Raw genomic sequence first — 15,452 nt, 5'->3', positions numbered from 1 at the left:
ACTAAATGTGTAATTTTTACTTGTTAAGGAAGAAGAAATGCTATTAAACCCATTTTTTTTATTCTGTTGTGATGTTTGAAGCAGATCAAAGAAATCTTCTGGCTGAATTTATGCCTATAATGTGCCACCTCTAAGGGGATAATCAGTATTACAAATCTTTGGAGCACTGACTGGGAAAGAGCTATAGTGATGGTTAGTTTTTTAGTGAGAGTTTAATACTTCCTGAAGAAGAAAGGCTTGAGCTTGGAAAAGTCATCTTTTTAGAATTCTTCTTTTTAAATATTGGCTGGAAACAATTTAGTAATGCTCCAGAATGATGGAGATCCATTTGCAAATGTCAACATCAAAAGAATGAATGCAGTTATATTTGCTTCAGAAATACTGAGTTGACTTGCATCTTTGTGGTTTTTTTCCATATTTTGTGTTCTCTGTGCACTGAAATAACTAAAGTTTCCATATTTCATATTAAAAATTATAACGGGTAATCCACTTGATATTCTTGGCTGTTTTTAAATATGTATGCAAAGGAAAAATAGCAAATGCAAGAAAAGAAAGATAAAAGTGGTTGAGAGGAGGAAGAAGTCAAATACCAGAATAATATTCCTCCTACAAAATTATGTATTTTAGAGACTTGTCCTAATATTCAAGCTTTTTGGGATTTAGTTATTAAAGAATGAGGGAGGTTATGAAGCAGTTGTAGTTTGTGCATGCACTTACTCTATGTTTGGTATTTCTTGTTTATAGGTGAGAACAACTGCTCCTGAAAAATACAGGGTTAAACCCAGTAACAGCAGCTGTGAACCTGGCACATCACTGGATATAATAGTCTCTCTTCATGGTGGTAAGTAAAAATTTACAATACCATTTTTAAGAAGTCTGGACAAGTTTTATTAATAGATTGATGCTCTAAATACTGATGTTTGTGTGTGCTCGCCGGTGTTTAAGACTGACTGACACCTATGTCTGCTTGACTTGTTTGAGAATGTTACTATATGTTAAAAAAGCATGGATGTCAGGAAACATTTCAGTAACTGCCCATACTGATTTACTACTCCACTTAGGTATAAGCAACTGTTATCTTCAGCCCATTCTGTTTCTTGTCTTAAAAAACAAAAAGCCTGATTGGCGGCTGTCTCTCTTGTTCACTAGTACAGTGGGAGTTTATCTGCAGTAAGTCAGTTTCCTAAATTGTTGCAAGGACAAGTGAATTTGCTGGTGAATGCATTCTTTATAAAATTCTGGGTTGCTTTTGAATTGTTCAGATGAAACTAGTTCTGTTAAAACTATATAATTTTGGGAAAACTGTAATCAAAATTATTGAGCTTTAGAGAATGATTTCGTTATTTTTATTTCTAGTAGGTCACTTTCTGGTGTCCTGCAATCAACCAGCTCTCATTTTATAGCACTTTCAAAATACTTCTATACTCTTTGTAATATTGTCATTTTATCTAAGCACACATTTATTGATTTGGGTTTTTTTCTTCTTTGAGGGCAGGTTTTTCAGCTTCTCTGCAGGATCGCTTCCTTATAATGGCAGCAGAAATGGATCAGTCTTCTGGAGCAGGTGCACCAGAACTGACTCAGTTCTGGAAAGATGTCCCTAGGACCAAAGTGATGGAACATAGGTGAAGTTATGTTTTAACTGAGCACACAGATATTTGTACTCTTGCTTTCTAGATCGAAAGCTTTCAAAATGTCATTGGTGAACTGAAGAAGCCTTTTCAAGCTATCATTGCAGTAGTCATTTTAAAAATTATTCAACCGGAACAGATAATAAAGAGCATATAATAACTGTTAGATAGACTGTTTACTATTAATTATAAAATGTTGCAATAAATTTGTGATTTTTAGTGTGCATTTTTGTTCCCTTTTCACAGGCTCAGGTGTCATGTCATAGAAAGCAGTAAGCCTTCTTCTCTGACATTAAAAGACAATGCGTTTAATGTTCCAGCAAAAACAAATGAAGATTTACATGTACAGGTACTACTGTATTCCTTTGTGCTGCATACTGAACAAAATTATAAGATAAAAAGAATTTTTGCTGAACTTTTTTGGTACCTTGGAAATTATACTATTTGAAAAGGTCAGCAATTGAAAGTAACTAAATCAGTCATAGTGGTTTAATTACTTTGTTGAATGACAGTGGTTTAATAAAATGCTACTTTCAGTGCAGTTTGCTCATTGCTTTTACGTACATACCGATCTGGGGTACCAGTGAGCCTCAGTGGTATCTTTTGCTTCCTAGTGTAAAGATGCTACCTGCTTGATACAGGCTGTATGGGTTACCCATAACTTAAGATTTGAAGCTCCTTTATGGAACAGAATCCTGAAGTATGTAGTGATAGTAAAGGTATTGCTGAGGGATCACTGTGAGAAGTCTTTTTTTTTTTTCTATGCTTATAGTTAATGTCTAAATAGCTCAAAATTTCTGAGTACTTTCATGCACAGTAATTCTAATTTAATGAAACTGTTCTATTTTCAGCTAACTCGTTTACTGCAAATTAATAAAAGACTTGAAGAGCAGATGAATCGCTGCCTCTGGTTCCAGCAGTTGTCAGTTGTTTTATCTTTGCTATCAGTTACTGTTGCTGCCTTCTGCTTCTACCTGGCTTCTGCCCAGAGAAGCTAAAGAGAGTTGCTGTGCCCTGGATGTGCTGCTGCCTATTGTGGTGTGTTGGAGTAGAAGAGATTGCAGTGCTGCACTCAGATTCTGGAACTGCCAAAATGAGGTTTGTGAGCCTACAGCAATGAACAAGGATACAGTTTGCTGGGGGGGAAAAAAAAAAAAAAGAAGAAATGAATGACCAGCAAATGAAAATACTGAAATCACTGTCTAAGCTGACAATTAGAATAGGGCATGAGGAAGATGTTAGAGCTAGGGCCTATTTTCACTGTACAACTCAATAAAAACTACTGAACTGGAAGGAGGAAACCACATACAATATTTAAGCTGTTTAGATTTTTTTCCTTTATTCAACTGCTTCAAATACAATATTTCATTTCTTTTCATCATATTCATTCTTAAATTCTGAATTACTCTCATAGAAGATATAAGCAGTCAACTTAATGTATTCTAAGGTTAATCTGTTCATTCAGGAAAATTTACAGGCATTATGTAGTACAGGCAGATTTTTTTATATAATCTGTGTACTTGCACATATAAAGGAAGATATTTGTTAGTAATTATTTTGGTAATTCAGACTCACTGCTTTCATTGGTTTAATTCCTTATTATTTTGCTTCTTCTGAATGCAAAGTTACTGTAAATATTTCTTACCAAGTAACGTACACACAAGACACTATTCCTATTCTTTTTTTTTCTTTTTTTGTAAAGGAACTTGTATTCAAATTGCAGAAGGAGTGTGTGACTTGCCTTTTGGATTGTGATAGCCTATTAATGGCTCATAAAAAGGCTATTAAATAGTCGGTGTAAGAACTTACTCTGAGTTGTGCAATATGGTTAAATTACAGATGAATTTATGAAGAAAGCCAGTCAAACCAGGAATTAAATAGTGTAGAAGGCAACATAAAAGTATTATATCTGCCATTTCACAGAAACTGTTGTGGAAATGGCAAATGAAGCTAGTGAGAACTTTGCTGACAAGAATTCTTTGTATTCATTGCTGTAAATATGTATATTAAAATGATAAAAACTTAAAAGGAGACTGATGGTATCTTTCATACATTTAAGATTTTCACTTTTAAAGAGATCTAAAAAGTTAAAATAATTCCATTACTAGAATTAATTTTTCCTACAAATTGGCTTTGTAACAGATCATTTAGTTTTGTCTGCTGACCTCAATAGATGAGAAGCAATTATTGAGGAAGAATAAAGGTCATACTCTGCTTCTGTCTTTTTGTTTACAGTGTGTTGCCGATCTAGGATCATTTCTGGGAAACAGAAAAGGGCAGTTTAAAATAATGCATTAATAAACAGATTAACTAAAAAAGCCAGCAATTTGATTACTAAAAAAAATACCATTTAAAAAGCAAGATTACAGAAATGTTTGGCACACAGTCTTCTGTCCTTTCTTAATTTATACAATGTTTTACCACATCTGCATTTTCTTAATTTTTCATTAATCTCATTTCTGTTCAGTTTGTTTCTCAGTATTTTGTTTTCCTAATGAGTTGGCAATTTATATTATTCACTGCTTATTATGAAGCTGTTACTTGGGTTATTTTTATGTGCATGCAACTCAAATGTTTTGCTTCCAACAAAGTGGGTTGTTGTCTTATTGAGAAAGGTAACGAAGTAATTTGTAACCTTAAGATAATAATAACCATGCTATTAAAATACCAATTCCTATTTTGGAGTGGATTGAATAGCACTTTATTGTAAAATTGCAAGAAATATATTCTTAAGAGTCTTTGCCAATATGAATATTTTAATGTTTTGGTGCTTTCATATATTTCAGTATTTTATTACTTATTTTGTTATTGGTATTTTCTTTGTATGATAAATCAGATGAACATCTTTTCTATTTTAATATGTTTTAGAAAAATACAGTTAAAAAATAAATATGAGGAAATACACAGTCTTGAATGTTTAGTCTCTTAAACATAGCTGTATCTCCTGACGTTTTCTTGTTAGTCTGCAGATACTTAATATGAGATCAGTCAATATGGTAATGATTGTTGTAGTAGTCTGTTGTTGAACAGAAGCTGTGATGATACTTGTCAGACAAATGTAGAATGGTACCACAAAGCAGATCCATGTGTATCTCGGTAAAATGAACTGTCGTCTAAACATCGCACAGTAAATGGAAAAATATATATAAGAAAAAAAAAGAGGCAAAGTAACAGTACCTTTTCTTAGCTTAACATTGACAATGGTCAACTTCCATGTTTTTCTTCTGTGAGAACTTCGTTGTTTCCATCATCACAAAGCATTTTCCCAGTATTTTCCCAGTTGTCAGTTGTAGTTTCAGATTTCATTTGCCAGCCCTCAGAAACACAGATTTCAGCCAGTCCATTTTGGCAGGTTTTGTGTTTAACATACACTGCATTACACAGTTCACAGCAGTAACATGATTTGGTACCCAAAATTGAGAGAATAGACAAAAGATTGTTTTCAAATTTTTTACTTTTTTACAGTACATGAAACTTGGTTTATAAAGCTGGGGCATTTTAGAACTTTAGGCAATTCACAAAATAAGATTTGATTACATGAACTATCAAGATCTAAGATTTAGTTTTCCTTTCCCTCATTGCAGAGTAGTGGTTAACCTTGGCTTTTACAGACAATTAAGAGACAGCAATGATTGTAAACCTAAAAATTGGCAGTTTGTACCCCAAAAGACCACATGCTCCCTTCCTAGTAAGTAATTTTTGTACCCTGTTCTGAGCTTCATTTTTTTACTATGTAAAAGATTAGACGTTTTGTAAAAAAAAAAAAAAAAAAAAAACCAAAAACAGCCACAGATGTGACAGGCAGCAGTGCCAGGAGCAGGGTTTTTAAGTTGCCTTTGTATTTCATCAGTGAGTCCCTGCTGTAACTAATTTGTCTCTAATGTCTGCCTTCAAGTTCTCAAACATTTTGCCGGTGCTTCCAGAGGTTTTTAGTTTATATGGGGTTTGTTGACTGTATGGGATTTTGTGGAGAGCATTTTAAGTCACTGCGCTGCCTTGGGGATCCTCATATTTTCTATGTAGTTGCACTAAAGTGTAAGGGTATAAATGCTGATCTGTTATTAAGCACGGTGTTAGTTCATTCATTTTTTATGCCTTTGTTGTGAAAGTGGACATTCAGTCAGAATAATAGAACAAATAGAACTGTTCTGCAAAGTCCATCACAGGTGGCTGTAAGAATTCACTGGTTTAGGTCTCGTAGTCATTCTGTAGGGTGTTGTGTTCAAGACACAAGGGTGTCTGTATGTACAGTATATGTGTTCATCTAGAAAGAGCTAATCAGTTCTAATTAGCCAAGAAGAGCAGGTTGAGTCTTCTTTTCTGAGGTTGAAGAAGACATCTTCAGTCAGTTTCTGCAGTGCGTGTCTTATTTTCCCTGGAAGATGGCTCACTGAGGAATTATCAACCTGGTGTTACAGCAGTTGCTACATCTCCATTACGTTTGTGTTAACACAGGTAAGTGATGATAAGTTAATGATTCCAATTAGGCATGCTTTTCAATATGCCTGTTTCTTGGGCACACTTCAGCTTCAGTAGCTTCTGGTTCTGTCTTCTGCAACTGCTGAGAAATGTGACCTCCCACTTTCAGTTTTCTGAATCGTTTCAGTCCCACTTTTCGATTCAAACCTCACTGATCTTACTTTTGACACTTTTATAGTGCTTGCATACAGTAATACACATAGATACAACTCAAAAAATAAAGTGCAGGAAAACCACCTCTCCAGGAATGTGCCAGTTGTGAGAGGTTTTCCTTGTTTGTAGAGGAGGTGAGTGAAATTCCACATGCTGTCCTTTGCTGGGACCGATATAGGTAGATCTGTGCAATTACTACTTTGCTACCTCTGAGTAGAAGTACTGAAATTCCCGAGTTGTATGAGCGGAGTCAGCAGTTTGCCAGATTTTTACCTGTTGGTATCTCAGCTCCTGGCTTAATTTATTCACAAGACTGATGCATCAGCCTACCTGTTTGTCATGCTCTAAGTCACTTCTGTTTTGCTAAACACTGAAGGAAGCACTGTGTGAGGAATTATTGTTGTATGATTGCAGCTAATAGCACTTGTTTTTTAGATTGCAGTAGGCAATTTGTCCTGAAGTTAATAATAAAGTCCATATAAGAAACCCTTTAGACAAAAAAGAAAACAAAAACAAAAAACCAACTAACTGTTTATCAGTTGCCAGTCATTGTAATCTTCACCATAGTCTAAAGTGTAGCGGTAGCCTACCCAAAGGACTGATACAATCTTTCTTGTGCCAGTTCAGGGTCTTTTGATATGTTAGTATCTGTTAGTAATACTTTATTCACTTAGTACTAGTTTTGCTGGCATTGGAGCTGGTTGAAATGCTGGAAAACCTGAATATGAAAAAAAGCTCTGTAGCTTCTGTTTATTTATCTTTCGTTTTCTCTAGTCAGCGGTAGAATATATTCATTATTTTACTGTCACTTGGTGGTTTTGCACAAAATATTTGTGAAGGTTTTCCTTTCTCTTAAAAATATCGTATTTAAAAGGATGATAAATTATGTGTTTCCTTCATCTTGATTAGCTCTTAGGATAGGCCAACACTTGATGCAGTGATTTTCTCAAAAGTATTCAAGGATTTATTATTTTTTCATTTTTGCAAAAGCATTAACTTGCCTCTCTTTTCTTTAGTCTTGATCAGAACTTGCTCATGAATCTGTACAAACTTACTTGACTGAGCAGCAAAACACTTGACCTGTGGGAACTTGCCAGAACAGATAGTTGAATATGTACGTTTTGTTACAGACTCAACTACAAATAAAGGTTACATCTACTCATGTTGTTCCAGTACATGTATGTAAGATACCATGAAGTAGCCACACAATAAACCTGCATTGCTGCTCAATGAGAAAGTAAGTGATAAAGATTCACCCTCGTGTTAGTTTTTATCCAGACAGTCAGGAGGGCAAAGTGGAAAAATGCTACATAACGATATGGTCTTCCCACAGCAGGTTATCTAAGTGGTCTCTCTAGAGTAAGTGTTCCTCTAATTTTGAGCTCAGGAGAGGGATCAAAAACAACCTTGATAGGGTCTGATCCACTGTGTTTTCCTTAGGTTTGCAAAGAAAAGCTTTGGACAAGAGAGCTCAAATCCAATTCTCCACTATCAGTCCCACCATGACCATAATCTCATTTTGTGTTTATGATGAAATCTGAATTAAGATATCCTCTGGGCAATGATGATGTAGCCTAACAAATCCTGTGTGGCATTTCATTTTTCAAAATTACAACTCTCTTTTATTTCCTCAGCTCTGTGTCTGTTAAAATAATTGCCAGTTTTATTTTTGACAGCTTGGAGCTATATCTGAACACCTGTTCTTCAAGCCTCAGGGAAAATGTCAGAAATGAGGAACACCATTTAAATAAATATAGATTACAATAGTAGTGTGAAAAAACAAGCATAAACAGAATTTGTTAAGCTTTTTCTCAAGAATGCTACAATTGATAAATTACTGAAAGGAAAAGTGGATCTGGGCAAACACCACAAATGCTTCATTAATCTGGTGCAACTGACAATTACAGATTGATGATTGACCTATGGCATCTGAATTACTATAATTCTCATGCCCTGAAGTCCATTTTTCCTGTACCCAAGTAGCATTTATCTTTTTTTTTTTATTATTATTTTTACAATTCTTTTTGGAGTTGAAACTTGCAGCTGATGGTGATGACTCATAAAAAGATTTTGTAGTGTGTTCTAGAGAAAATCACCTTTTCTTCTTGAGTTCACAGTTTAATGGACTTTGTTCTGCAAAAAGGATGTATAAACATGACTTCTCAGTCCATTCTGGAATTAGGTGTGGGAAACCTCAGGACAGAAATGCTCCTTCATACTAATGTGTTGCAAATTTTAAATACAATCCTGAACAGATATGTGTTGATGTATAGATAATCTCGGATATTGCTGTTCTATCAGGCATTGTGATTGACATGATGCATCTTCCCCACATTGAATGTGTGTAGGAGTTTAGGTGTTAAATCATTTATTCCCAGCCCATACTGAAAGTACACTCCAATATTCCTATGCTGACTATCCTGTATTGCTATATGGATGAGGAATGTAGGGAACCAGTTCAGATACTGTTCTGAGAATCTTCAGAGAGAGCATTCACTTACTCCAGCAAGTTCCCAAATTGAGGAGAAATTGCAAAAGCATCACAGAAAGAGTAACTAGCTTCTTTCACTACTTTGCCTAAGTGCATCTGCTGGAAAACTTGAGAAGTATTACAAAATAAACAAAAGGTGAGGTAGCCAAGGAAGGAGCTGTGTCTTGGTTTTGTCTACTCTAAGCTGCACACTGAAAAGACAAGGTAGACAGAATGATTTTGTGCTCTGTCCATTTTCAATGAGAATACCTTCCATTAACCATTTCATTTTGGAAAAATATCTGAATTTCCTTGGTCACATAGGTACCATCTCATAGCAGCCTGACCCAACAAATGGCAAAGCTTTCAGATACAGAAATACAGGAAAAACACAGGACTACACTTCCTTTTTAAAATTCTCCTTGGAATTATTTATTGTAATTGAAAATACAATGTTGTTCCTGCTAATCCCTGGAAAACCCAAGAATGTTTGGAAGAGCCATCCCATGTTTACAGGAGATTCACAGACAAGGGTCGTAGAATCATAGAGTAGCTTGAGTCAGAAGGAACCCATAAGTGTCAGAGTCCAACTCCTCAGAAACTACCAAAAGCTAAATCATATGCCTAAGAGCATCACCCAGACGCTCCTTGACCTTTAGCTTGGTGCCCTGACCACTTCCCTGGGGAACCTGTTCCAGTGACTGAAATGAACTTGCTCATTCTGTAATGTCTTTTCAGCTTTGTCCCTGTTTGCCATCCTTGTAGCATTTGAGCATTTGCTGCCTTTTCATATATTTATCATAACAGAAATCCTGTAGAACAGGTTGGTTTTATTGCCATTACACACATGGAAAACTACATCCAAAATGATCACATTTGCCACTCCAGCTATAATGACTGTGATGTCATTAATCAAAAATGTTACATGAAATGATGTGCCAAAACAGGTTACCTTACATAAAATGATGTGCCAAAAAGTTTACCAACTTTTGGACCGTGAAGATTCACTCATTTTAATGTATTCATGGATCAAAATAGAGCTGGGACCAATTGGTAGAGAGGATAGAAGCTTTCAATTTTGTGATTAAAGGAAAATATTTTTAATTCAGAAGTAATTTCTCTTCTTGAACATAATTTGGGATGAGTCAGGATAATGAGCTGGTGCTGTGCAACATGTGGTGTCTTCTCATGTTCTTCTGCACTGTATCAAAGTAAGTCACTTGGATAGAGCTGACTAATTGCAGTAGGTGGCATGACATGGGCTGTGTTTCAGGTAGTGTCCCTGTGTTTTGGCACGTGTTGCAGTGTTTGACTTTTTCTTATGAAAGAAAGCAAAAACTTCAGTGATCACTTCCCGCGGTGCTGAATCAAGGACATTTGCTGTATGTATTACTCAGGTGACAAGCATCTTCAGTGCGAAGGTGCATGCAGTTATCTCAGATCTCAAATGAAACATGATTCCATTTCCTATTTGTTATCACTTCCAGCAGTACAGCAACCATTCTACATGCTTGCAATTATATGTTCTTTGATGACCTTCTTCCAACCTCATCTGCTCTGATCAGTGTTTTGGTTTTTGTTGCTGCAGCTATTTCCCAGTTTGAGATAATGGCTGCTTTACCCACATGCACTATTTTTCCCCAAAACAAACCAGGGAGACAGCTGATATCCAGGCACTCACAAAACCAAACACAGCAAAGCTGAGTGTTTTCTGGGCTGATACCAGAGGCAGACTAGCACCATAAGAAGTGTTTCTGCAAACCAATGTTACGTTGGCCGTCTTGCATTTTGTGTAATTATTGTAAGTGCATCAGTCCTGCTTCCAATCATAGAAGCAGAACTACAACTGACTGTTCCTCTTGTGTGTGTTGGGCTTTGCAAGTGGATCTGTGGCCTGGAACTAAGCTGTGCAGTGTAAATTTAAACAACTGTGAAATTAAAAAAAAAACTTACAGTGTGGGAGTATAAAAAGTAGAAAAGACATTGCCTCTGTGTAAGCTCTGCTCAACAATAACAAAAACATCTCTGTATAACCAACCCTGTGTTCAGCACAAATCCAAAACACGGTCCCATACCAGCCACTGTGAAGAAAGGTAACTCCACCACAGCCAAAACCAGCACATTATATTGTAACAAACCAATAGAGACTGAAAATCCTGAAAACAGTGTTTCTTGGAATAGTGACCATACAGAGAAGATGTGCATAGTTATATGTCAGAGCTCTGTGCGATTTGGAATTCAGTAATAACATGCAAGATGAGTTAAGCACAGAGCAGGAGAGACTTCTACTTTCCTACCAGCCTACAGGTATTTCTCCAAGTTCTGCTTTGCCTGTGTGAAATTTCCATTGGAAAGGTACCCATTAGCAGATGTGCTAGTCTGGCCCCTGCTTATGGAGGTCCATGTGCAGGGATGATGTACTCCATGTTCGTTGGCCTCATGCAGGACTGAGGCAGAGGCTGCCAAACTTGCACAAGTGGGGTGCGGGAGTGACAGACATTGTCTCGTGTGCGCTGTGTGTAAGCATAAAGTAGCTTTGCTGTCCTTGTGGAGCAAATCAAACACCCCCCAGGAAGCAGTAGTCACAAAAAAAAAGTGGAAATTGCTTTGGTGGCCAAACTGAAAATTGCTTTGAACAATAATGTGAACATGTTGTCTTGACTAGCAAAGTCATCTCTGATTAATGATGGGCAGGTGTGCATTTGGATGCCCTTGCAGGTAAATTTGTTGTCTCTCAAAACAAAATACATGTTAGGGGTTTTCAACCACATTCATAAATGTAAGGATCTTTTTTGCCAACCTGAATGGGCCAGAGGGCAGAACACCTGGCTTACACTGCTCCGAAAACACAGTCTGGCCTAACCTGGGGATAGCTGCTCTCATGTTTTCTCCCAAATTGCAGCCTGGAAATGCAATGATGCTCCAAATATAGCTTTGTCACAGCAGCAAAAATGAATGGCCTTTGTACATGTATAACACTGGACAATTTTTAGGCTGAATAGTGAATTGATTCTCAAGAGAAGTAAAAGGAAAAATAGGGGACTATTTAGTGATCAAATTGCTGGTTTCATCAGTATTTCCCTGTTATCAGTGCAGGCAGTGACTAGATAAAAAACCTGTTTGTAGAGAACTACAATTTTGATTGCAAGAAAAAGTAAATAATATAAAAACTGTAAGTACTGCAAATTGAATTGACACTTCTACCTATCTCAGCTAAAAAGAAAATAGTTGTATTTATTAGTAACTAGCAGAGCTGGTTGTGCTTATACTGATGCTATTCACATCCAGCTATTGATATGAATGGGACTTTAAAACAAGTGAAAATAAACTATAAAAAAGCCTCACTTGCTGAAAAGAGATATATACCTGAAACTGATGCTCTTCTTAAGTAAAGAGCTTGATACCAAAAAGTAATCTAAGCCATTTTATATGAACTGATGACCAAAAATGTAAACAAATTATATTTCAAGTTTTTACTTCCATATTAAAATATTATATCAAATATTTTTAGTTAGAAATTTGTTGAGTAAATTTCTAATTGGTTATATTTCTTCTCCAGGAAATGTACAGAGTTCTGCAACATGAAAATGAGTTGCAAACTCCCTATCTAGAGACATACCTCCTTGGGGTAAGGATCTATATCTTCTTTGAGGCTAGGGATATATGGTGCTGTTATTTACAAAAGGATTTCCTTCCAGAACTCATCTGATAACTCATAGCATGCTCTGCCAGAAGCTGTGTGAGAAACTGATAGGCAATTCCCAGTATAGTTTGCTACATAGTGCTGGAGGATAATGGAGTCAAAATTTTTTTGAGGCAGAGCAAATATTTAATTGCTATAAGGCAGTATGTTGCAAGGATTTAGACCTGAAGGGCCCTGGGTAAAGGTGGTAGGTACTCCAGAAATTCTGGAGAGTTGGAAAGCAATTTTACATTATGGAATGTAAAGGACTTAAATTGCTTAGCAGCTGAAATGAAAATAATAAGCACCTCTATTACATGTCTTCAGCCAAGGGGCACCTGGTGATGCTGAAGCAAAGAGCTGGCATACACACTGCAGGCTGTCAAGGAGGATGGGGGGCTAATGGCACTGGGTTCATCTTTGTTGACCACATCTAACTCAGGAGGCAGAAATAAGTGTGAAACAAGGAGCTCAGCAGGCAAGGGTTTGCCTGTGTTCTTTTTTTCTAATAGCTCTGCATCATACTTATTTAAAATGTACTGTAATTACTAGCTATGATAACCTTCAAACACCGAGGGTGATCAAATGCATCAGCTTAAGAATACAGTGCTGACATTAGAAGGAAGCGACTTACCCTACATAGATAAGCTGGTGCCTGTTGGAAGAAGGGAGCAGTTCCAGATAATTATGTCGCAGTAGTGCTGTAGTGAAAATCAGCAATCTTCCAAAATCCATGCTGAAACAGATCTGAACTGTCCTATCAGATTTGCTTTGCAACCTGATTGTATAGGAAAAAAGAAAAAACAAAAAGGTTGAAATCTTAATAAATAAAGCAAAAAAGACAGGATCGAACTCTATTGATACCCTATCTGGAAATATTATATGTAGATTATGCATATAATAGTCCTTTTGCTGCCACAAAAGAGAAAATACTTCTGCAGATGATGAAGTTTTCAAGGAGTGAAGTGGAACTTCCCAGTTTTAGTGCTCCTTATCTCGCCTTCCCACAAGATTGGTAAATGACTGGGACTACTCTTGCATGCACACAAATAATATAATGATGTAGAGTAGTCTGTCAGCACAAATCAGTGATTTCTTGGCTGTGGATAAGCACTATTCATAATTTATAACAATCACAATGCTACTGAATGCAGACCTGCTTATTCTTCAATTAGAAACTGAAAACTCTGGTATGATGAAGAACTGTTGGGTCTCCCATTGCTCAGAACTCTGACCACAGGCTCTGACATATTTGAAGAACAGAGAAAATCTCTCAAAGGCATGACAGCCAGTAATGTTATTTGAGAGAATTGATCTAAATTAGACAGATGGGATTTGCACAGATGGAATACCCAGCGTCATTGGCAAAAATTACTCAGTTGCTTTATTGGAAATGTTTTAGACCTAAAACTGAGTAGTAATCTTGCCATATCCACCAGGAGACTGTGCCAAGCACTCTAGTTTCACGGGTGTTTTAAACACTGCTCTCTGTTGTATCAACAAAGTCTGTGTGAAGGCATTTCATTTCAGAGAGATTTGCAAAAATGACAAGCTGGGGAAGAGAATACTCCTTTGCAATCCTTGTTGAGTGCCAAAGAAAAAAGCTCTTGGAAAGTCTAGAAACTAAGAAAACCAGTGCTGAAGTTTCAATGGAGAGTGTATGTGCTGAAGGCTGCAGGCTACTTGAAAATGAAGAGTGGATAAGCAAGCTGGCTTTCCTCAGAGATATTTGGGGTTTTTTCTTTGTGAGCTCAGTAGGAATCTCCAGGGGAAAGATTGTCTTTTGCTGTGCTGCGTAAGGTACTTTCTTCTCTCATGAAAAATATGTAGACTTCCACACAGCAATATAAACCACTTTCTTTTTTTACCACAGGAGGCACAAACTGTAGGAAATGAAACTTCTTCCTCTTCAATTCATTTAGATCCAAGCCTGAGGATTTTGAGGCAGAAAAGAACAGTTTCTGTTCACTGTCTCAGACATGGATGCTCACAAATGCAGGGTGCTGGGATGGAAGGACCACTTGTCTGACTTACACATGGCCAGGAGAGGTTGAGCTACATCATCAAGAGTGAGTACCTGCATGTTTTACTGCATGGAAAACTGGCCCACCAACAAAGACACTGGTCTTTGGTCTGTGGAGACTGAAGTCCATGCTCCATTCCAGAGAGACTGCAGTTCCACCAGACTGTCCATGCATTTACTTGGAGGGGAAACTCTGTGTATATATACAAAAAATGAAGGAGTTGTTTCACACTGCTGCAGGATTTGCTGCCATGCTGTGGACAGCTCACTGCCCACTGCATGGCCTGCTCCTTCCAGAGCTGGCAGGAACTGAAGCCCTGCAGAACAGGTGAGGGCCTGTGAAACAGGAACCAAGAATGAGTGAGAGTGAAAAAGAGCCTGGTAAATTCTCACCCCAAACTCACAGGAGTAAATTCTCACCCCGAACTCCACACCTCTTCCAATGTCAGATGTTCCCTGTGCTCCCAATGGAGACAGGAGGCAAGAGGGAGCTCCCATTTCCCCTGCAAGCAGCATCATCTGTGCCCAGCACTGCTGGTGCCTGTGCCAGGATAGAGCAGTACACAGAAGTCTTCAGGCCCAGGATGGAGTCTGACGTATCTCAGCATGTTTATCAGTACTGAATCTGGGGGTGCTCAACACCTCCAAGTAATCCTGCTTACCCTATTGGGCACCCGAGGAGTCTCTTCTTCCCCTGACCCTGAAAGAAACTTGCTCTTCTCATATCAACTCATTGTTTTTAAGAAATCGAGAGTAGCACTGGGGCTGTTACATACATTCTGTTCGTGATTATACATGTATACATGCATACATCTATATGTCTATTTATCTGTGCACTTCTATTTGCATAAGTGCTTTATTTTTACCCATTTCACCAGGCACTGCAGCATAAATGTCAGTGATTCCTGGCATTGTCTTTTAGCACAAAAAGAAAAACTGTGAAATGGCAGTCTCTTTGTGGATGCTTTTGCGATGGCACCACTCTAGTTCTGCTGTTATTATATGAGAAAAGCA

The 15,452-nt window shown here is 37.3% G+C and overlaps 1 protein-coding gene across 1 annotated transcript in view; it reads left to right on the top strand.

Moving 5' to 3' along the window:
• The window catches only part of MOSPD2 (motile sperm domain containing 2), a 31,168-nt gene extending 26,631 nt beyond the window's left edge, over positions 1-4,537 (top strand). The window contains exons 11-14 of the mRNA XM_039378157.1: positions 745-841; positions 1,496-1,625; positions 1,878-1,980; positions 2,483-4,537. Coding sequence (XP_039234091.1) covers positions 745-841; positions 1,496-1,625; positions 1,878-1,980; positions 2,483-2,629 — 477 coding nt within the window. The 3' untranslated portion in view covers positions 2,630-4,537. The remainder of the gene's footprint in view (positions 1-744; positions 842-1,495; positions 1,626-1,877; positions 1,981-2,482) is intronic.
• Positions 4,538-15,452: the final 10,915 nt, after the last annotated feature.

The sequence above is a fragment of the Pipra filicauda genome, unplaced genomic scaffold (assembly GCF_003945595.2).
Source record: "Pipra filicauda isolate LSUMZ 115617 unplaced genomic scaffold, ASM394559v2 scaffold12_size5214236_pilon, whole genome shotgun sequence".
NCBI lineage: Eukaryota > Metazoa > Chordata > Aves > Passeriformes > Pipridae > Pipra > Pipra filicauda.
Note: the sequence above shows the minus strand (reverse complement) of the source record. Positions and strands in the feature narration are given on the sequence as shown.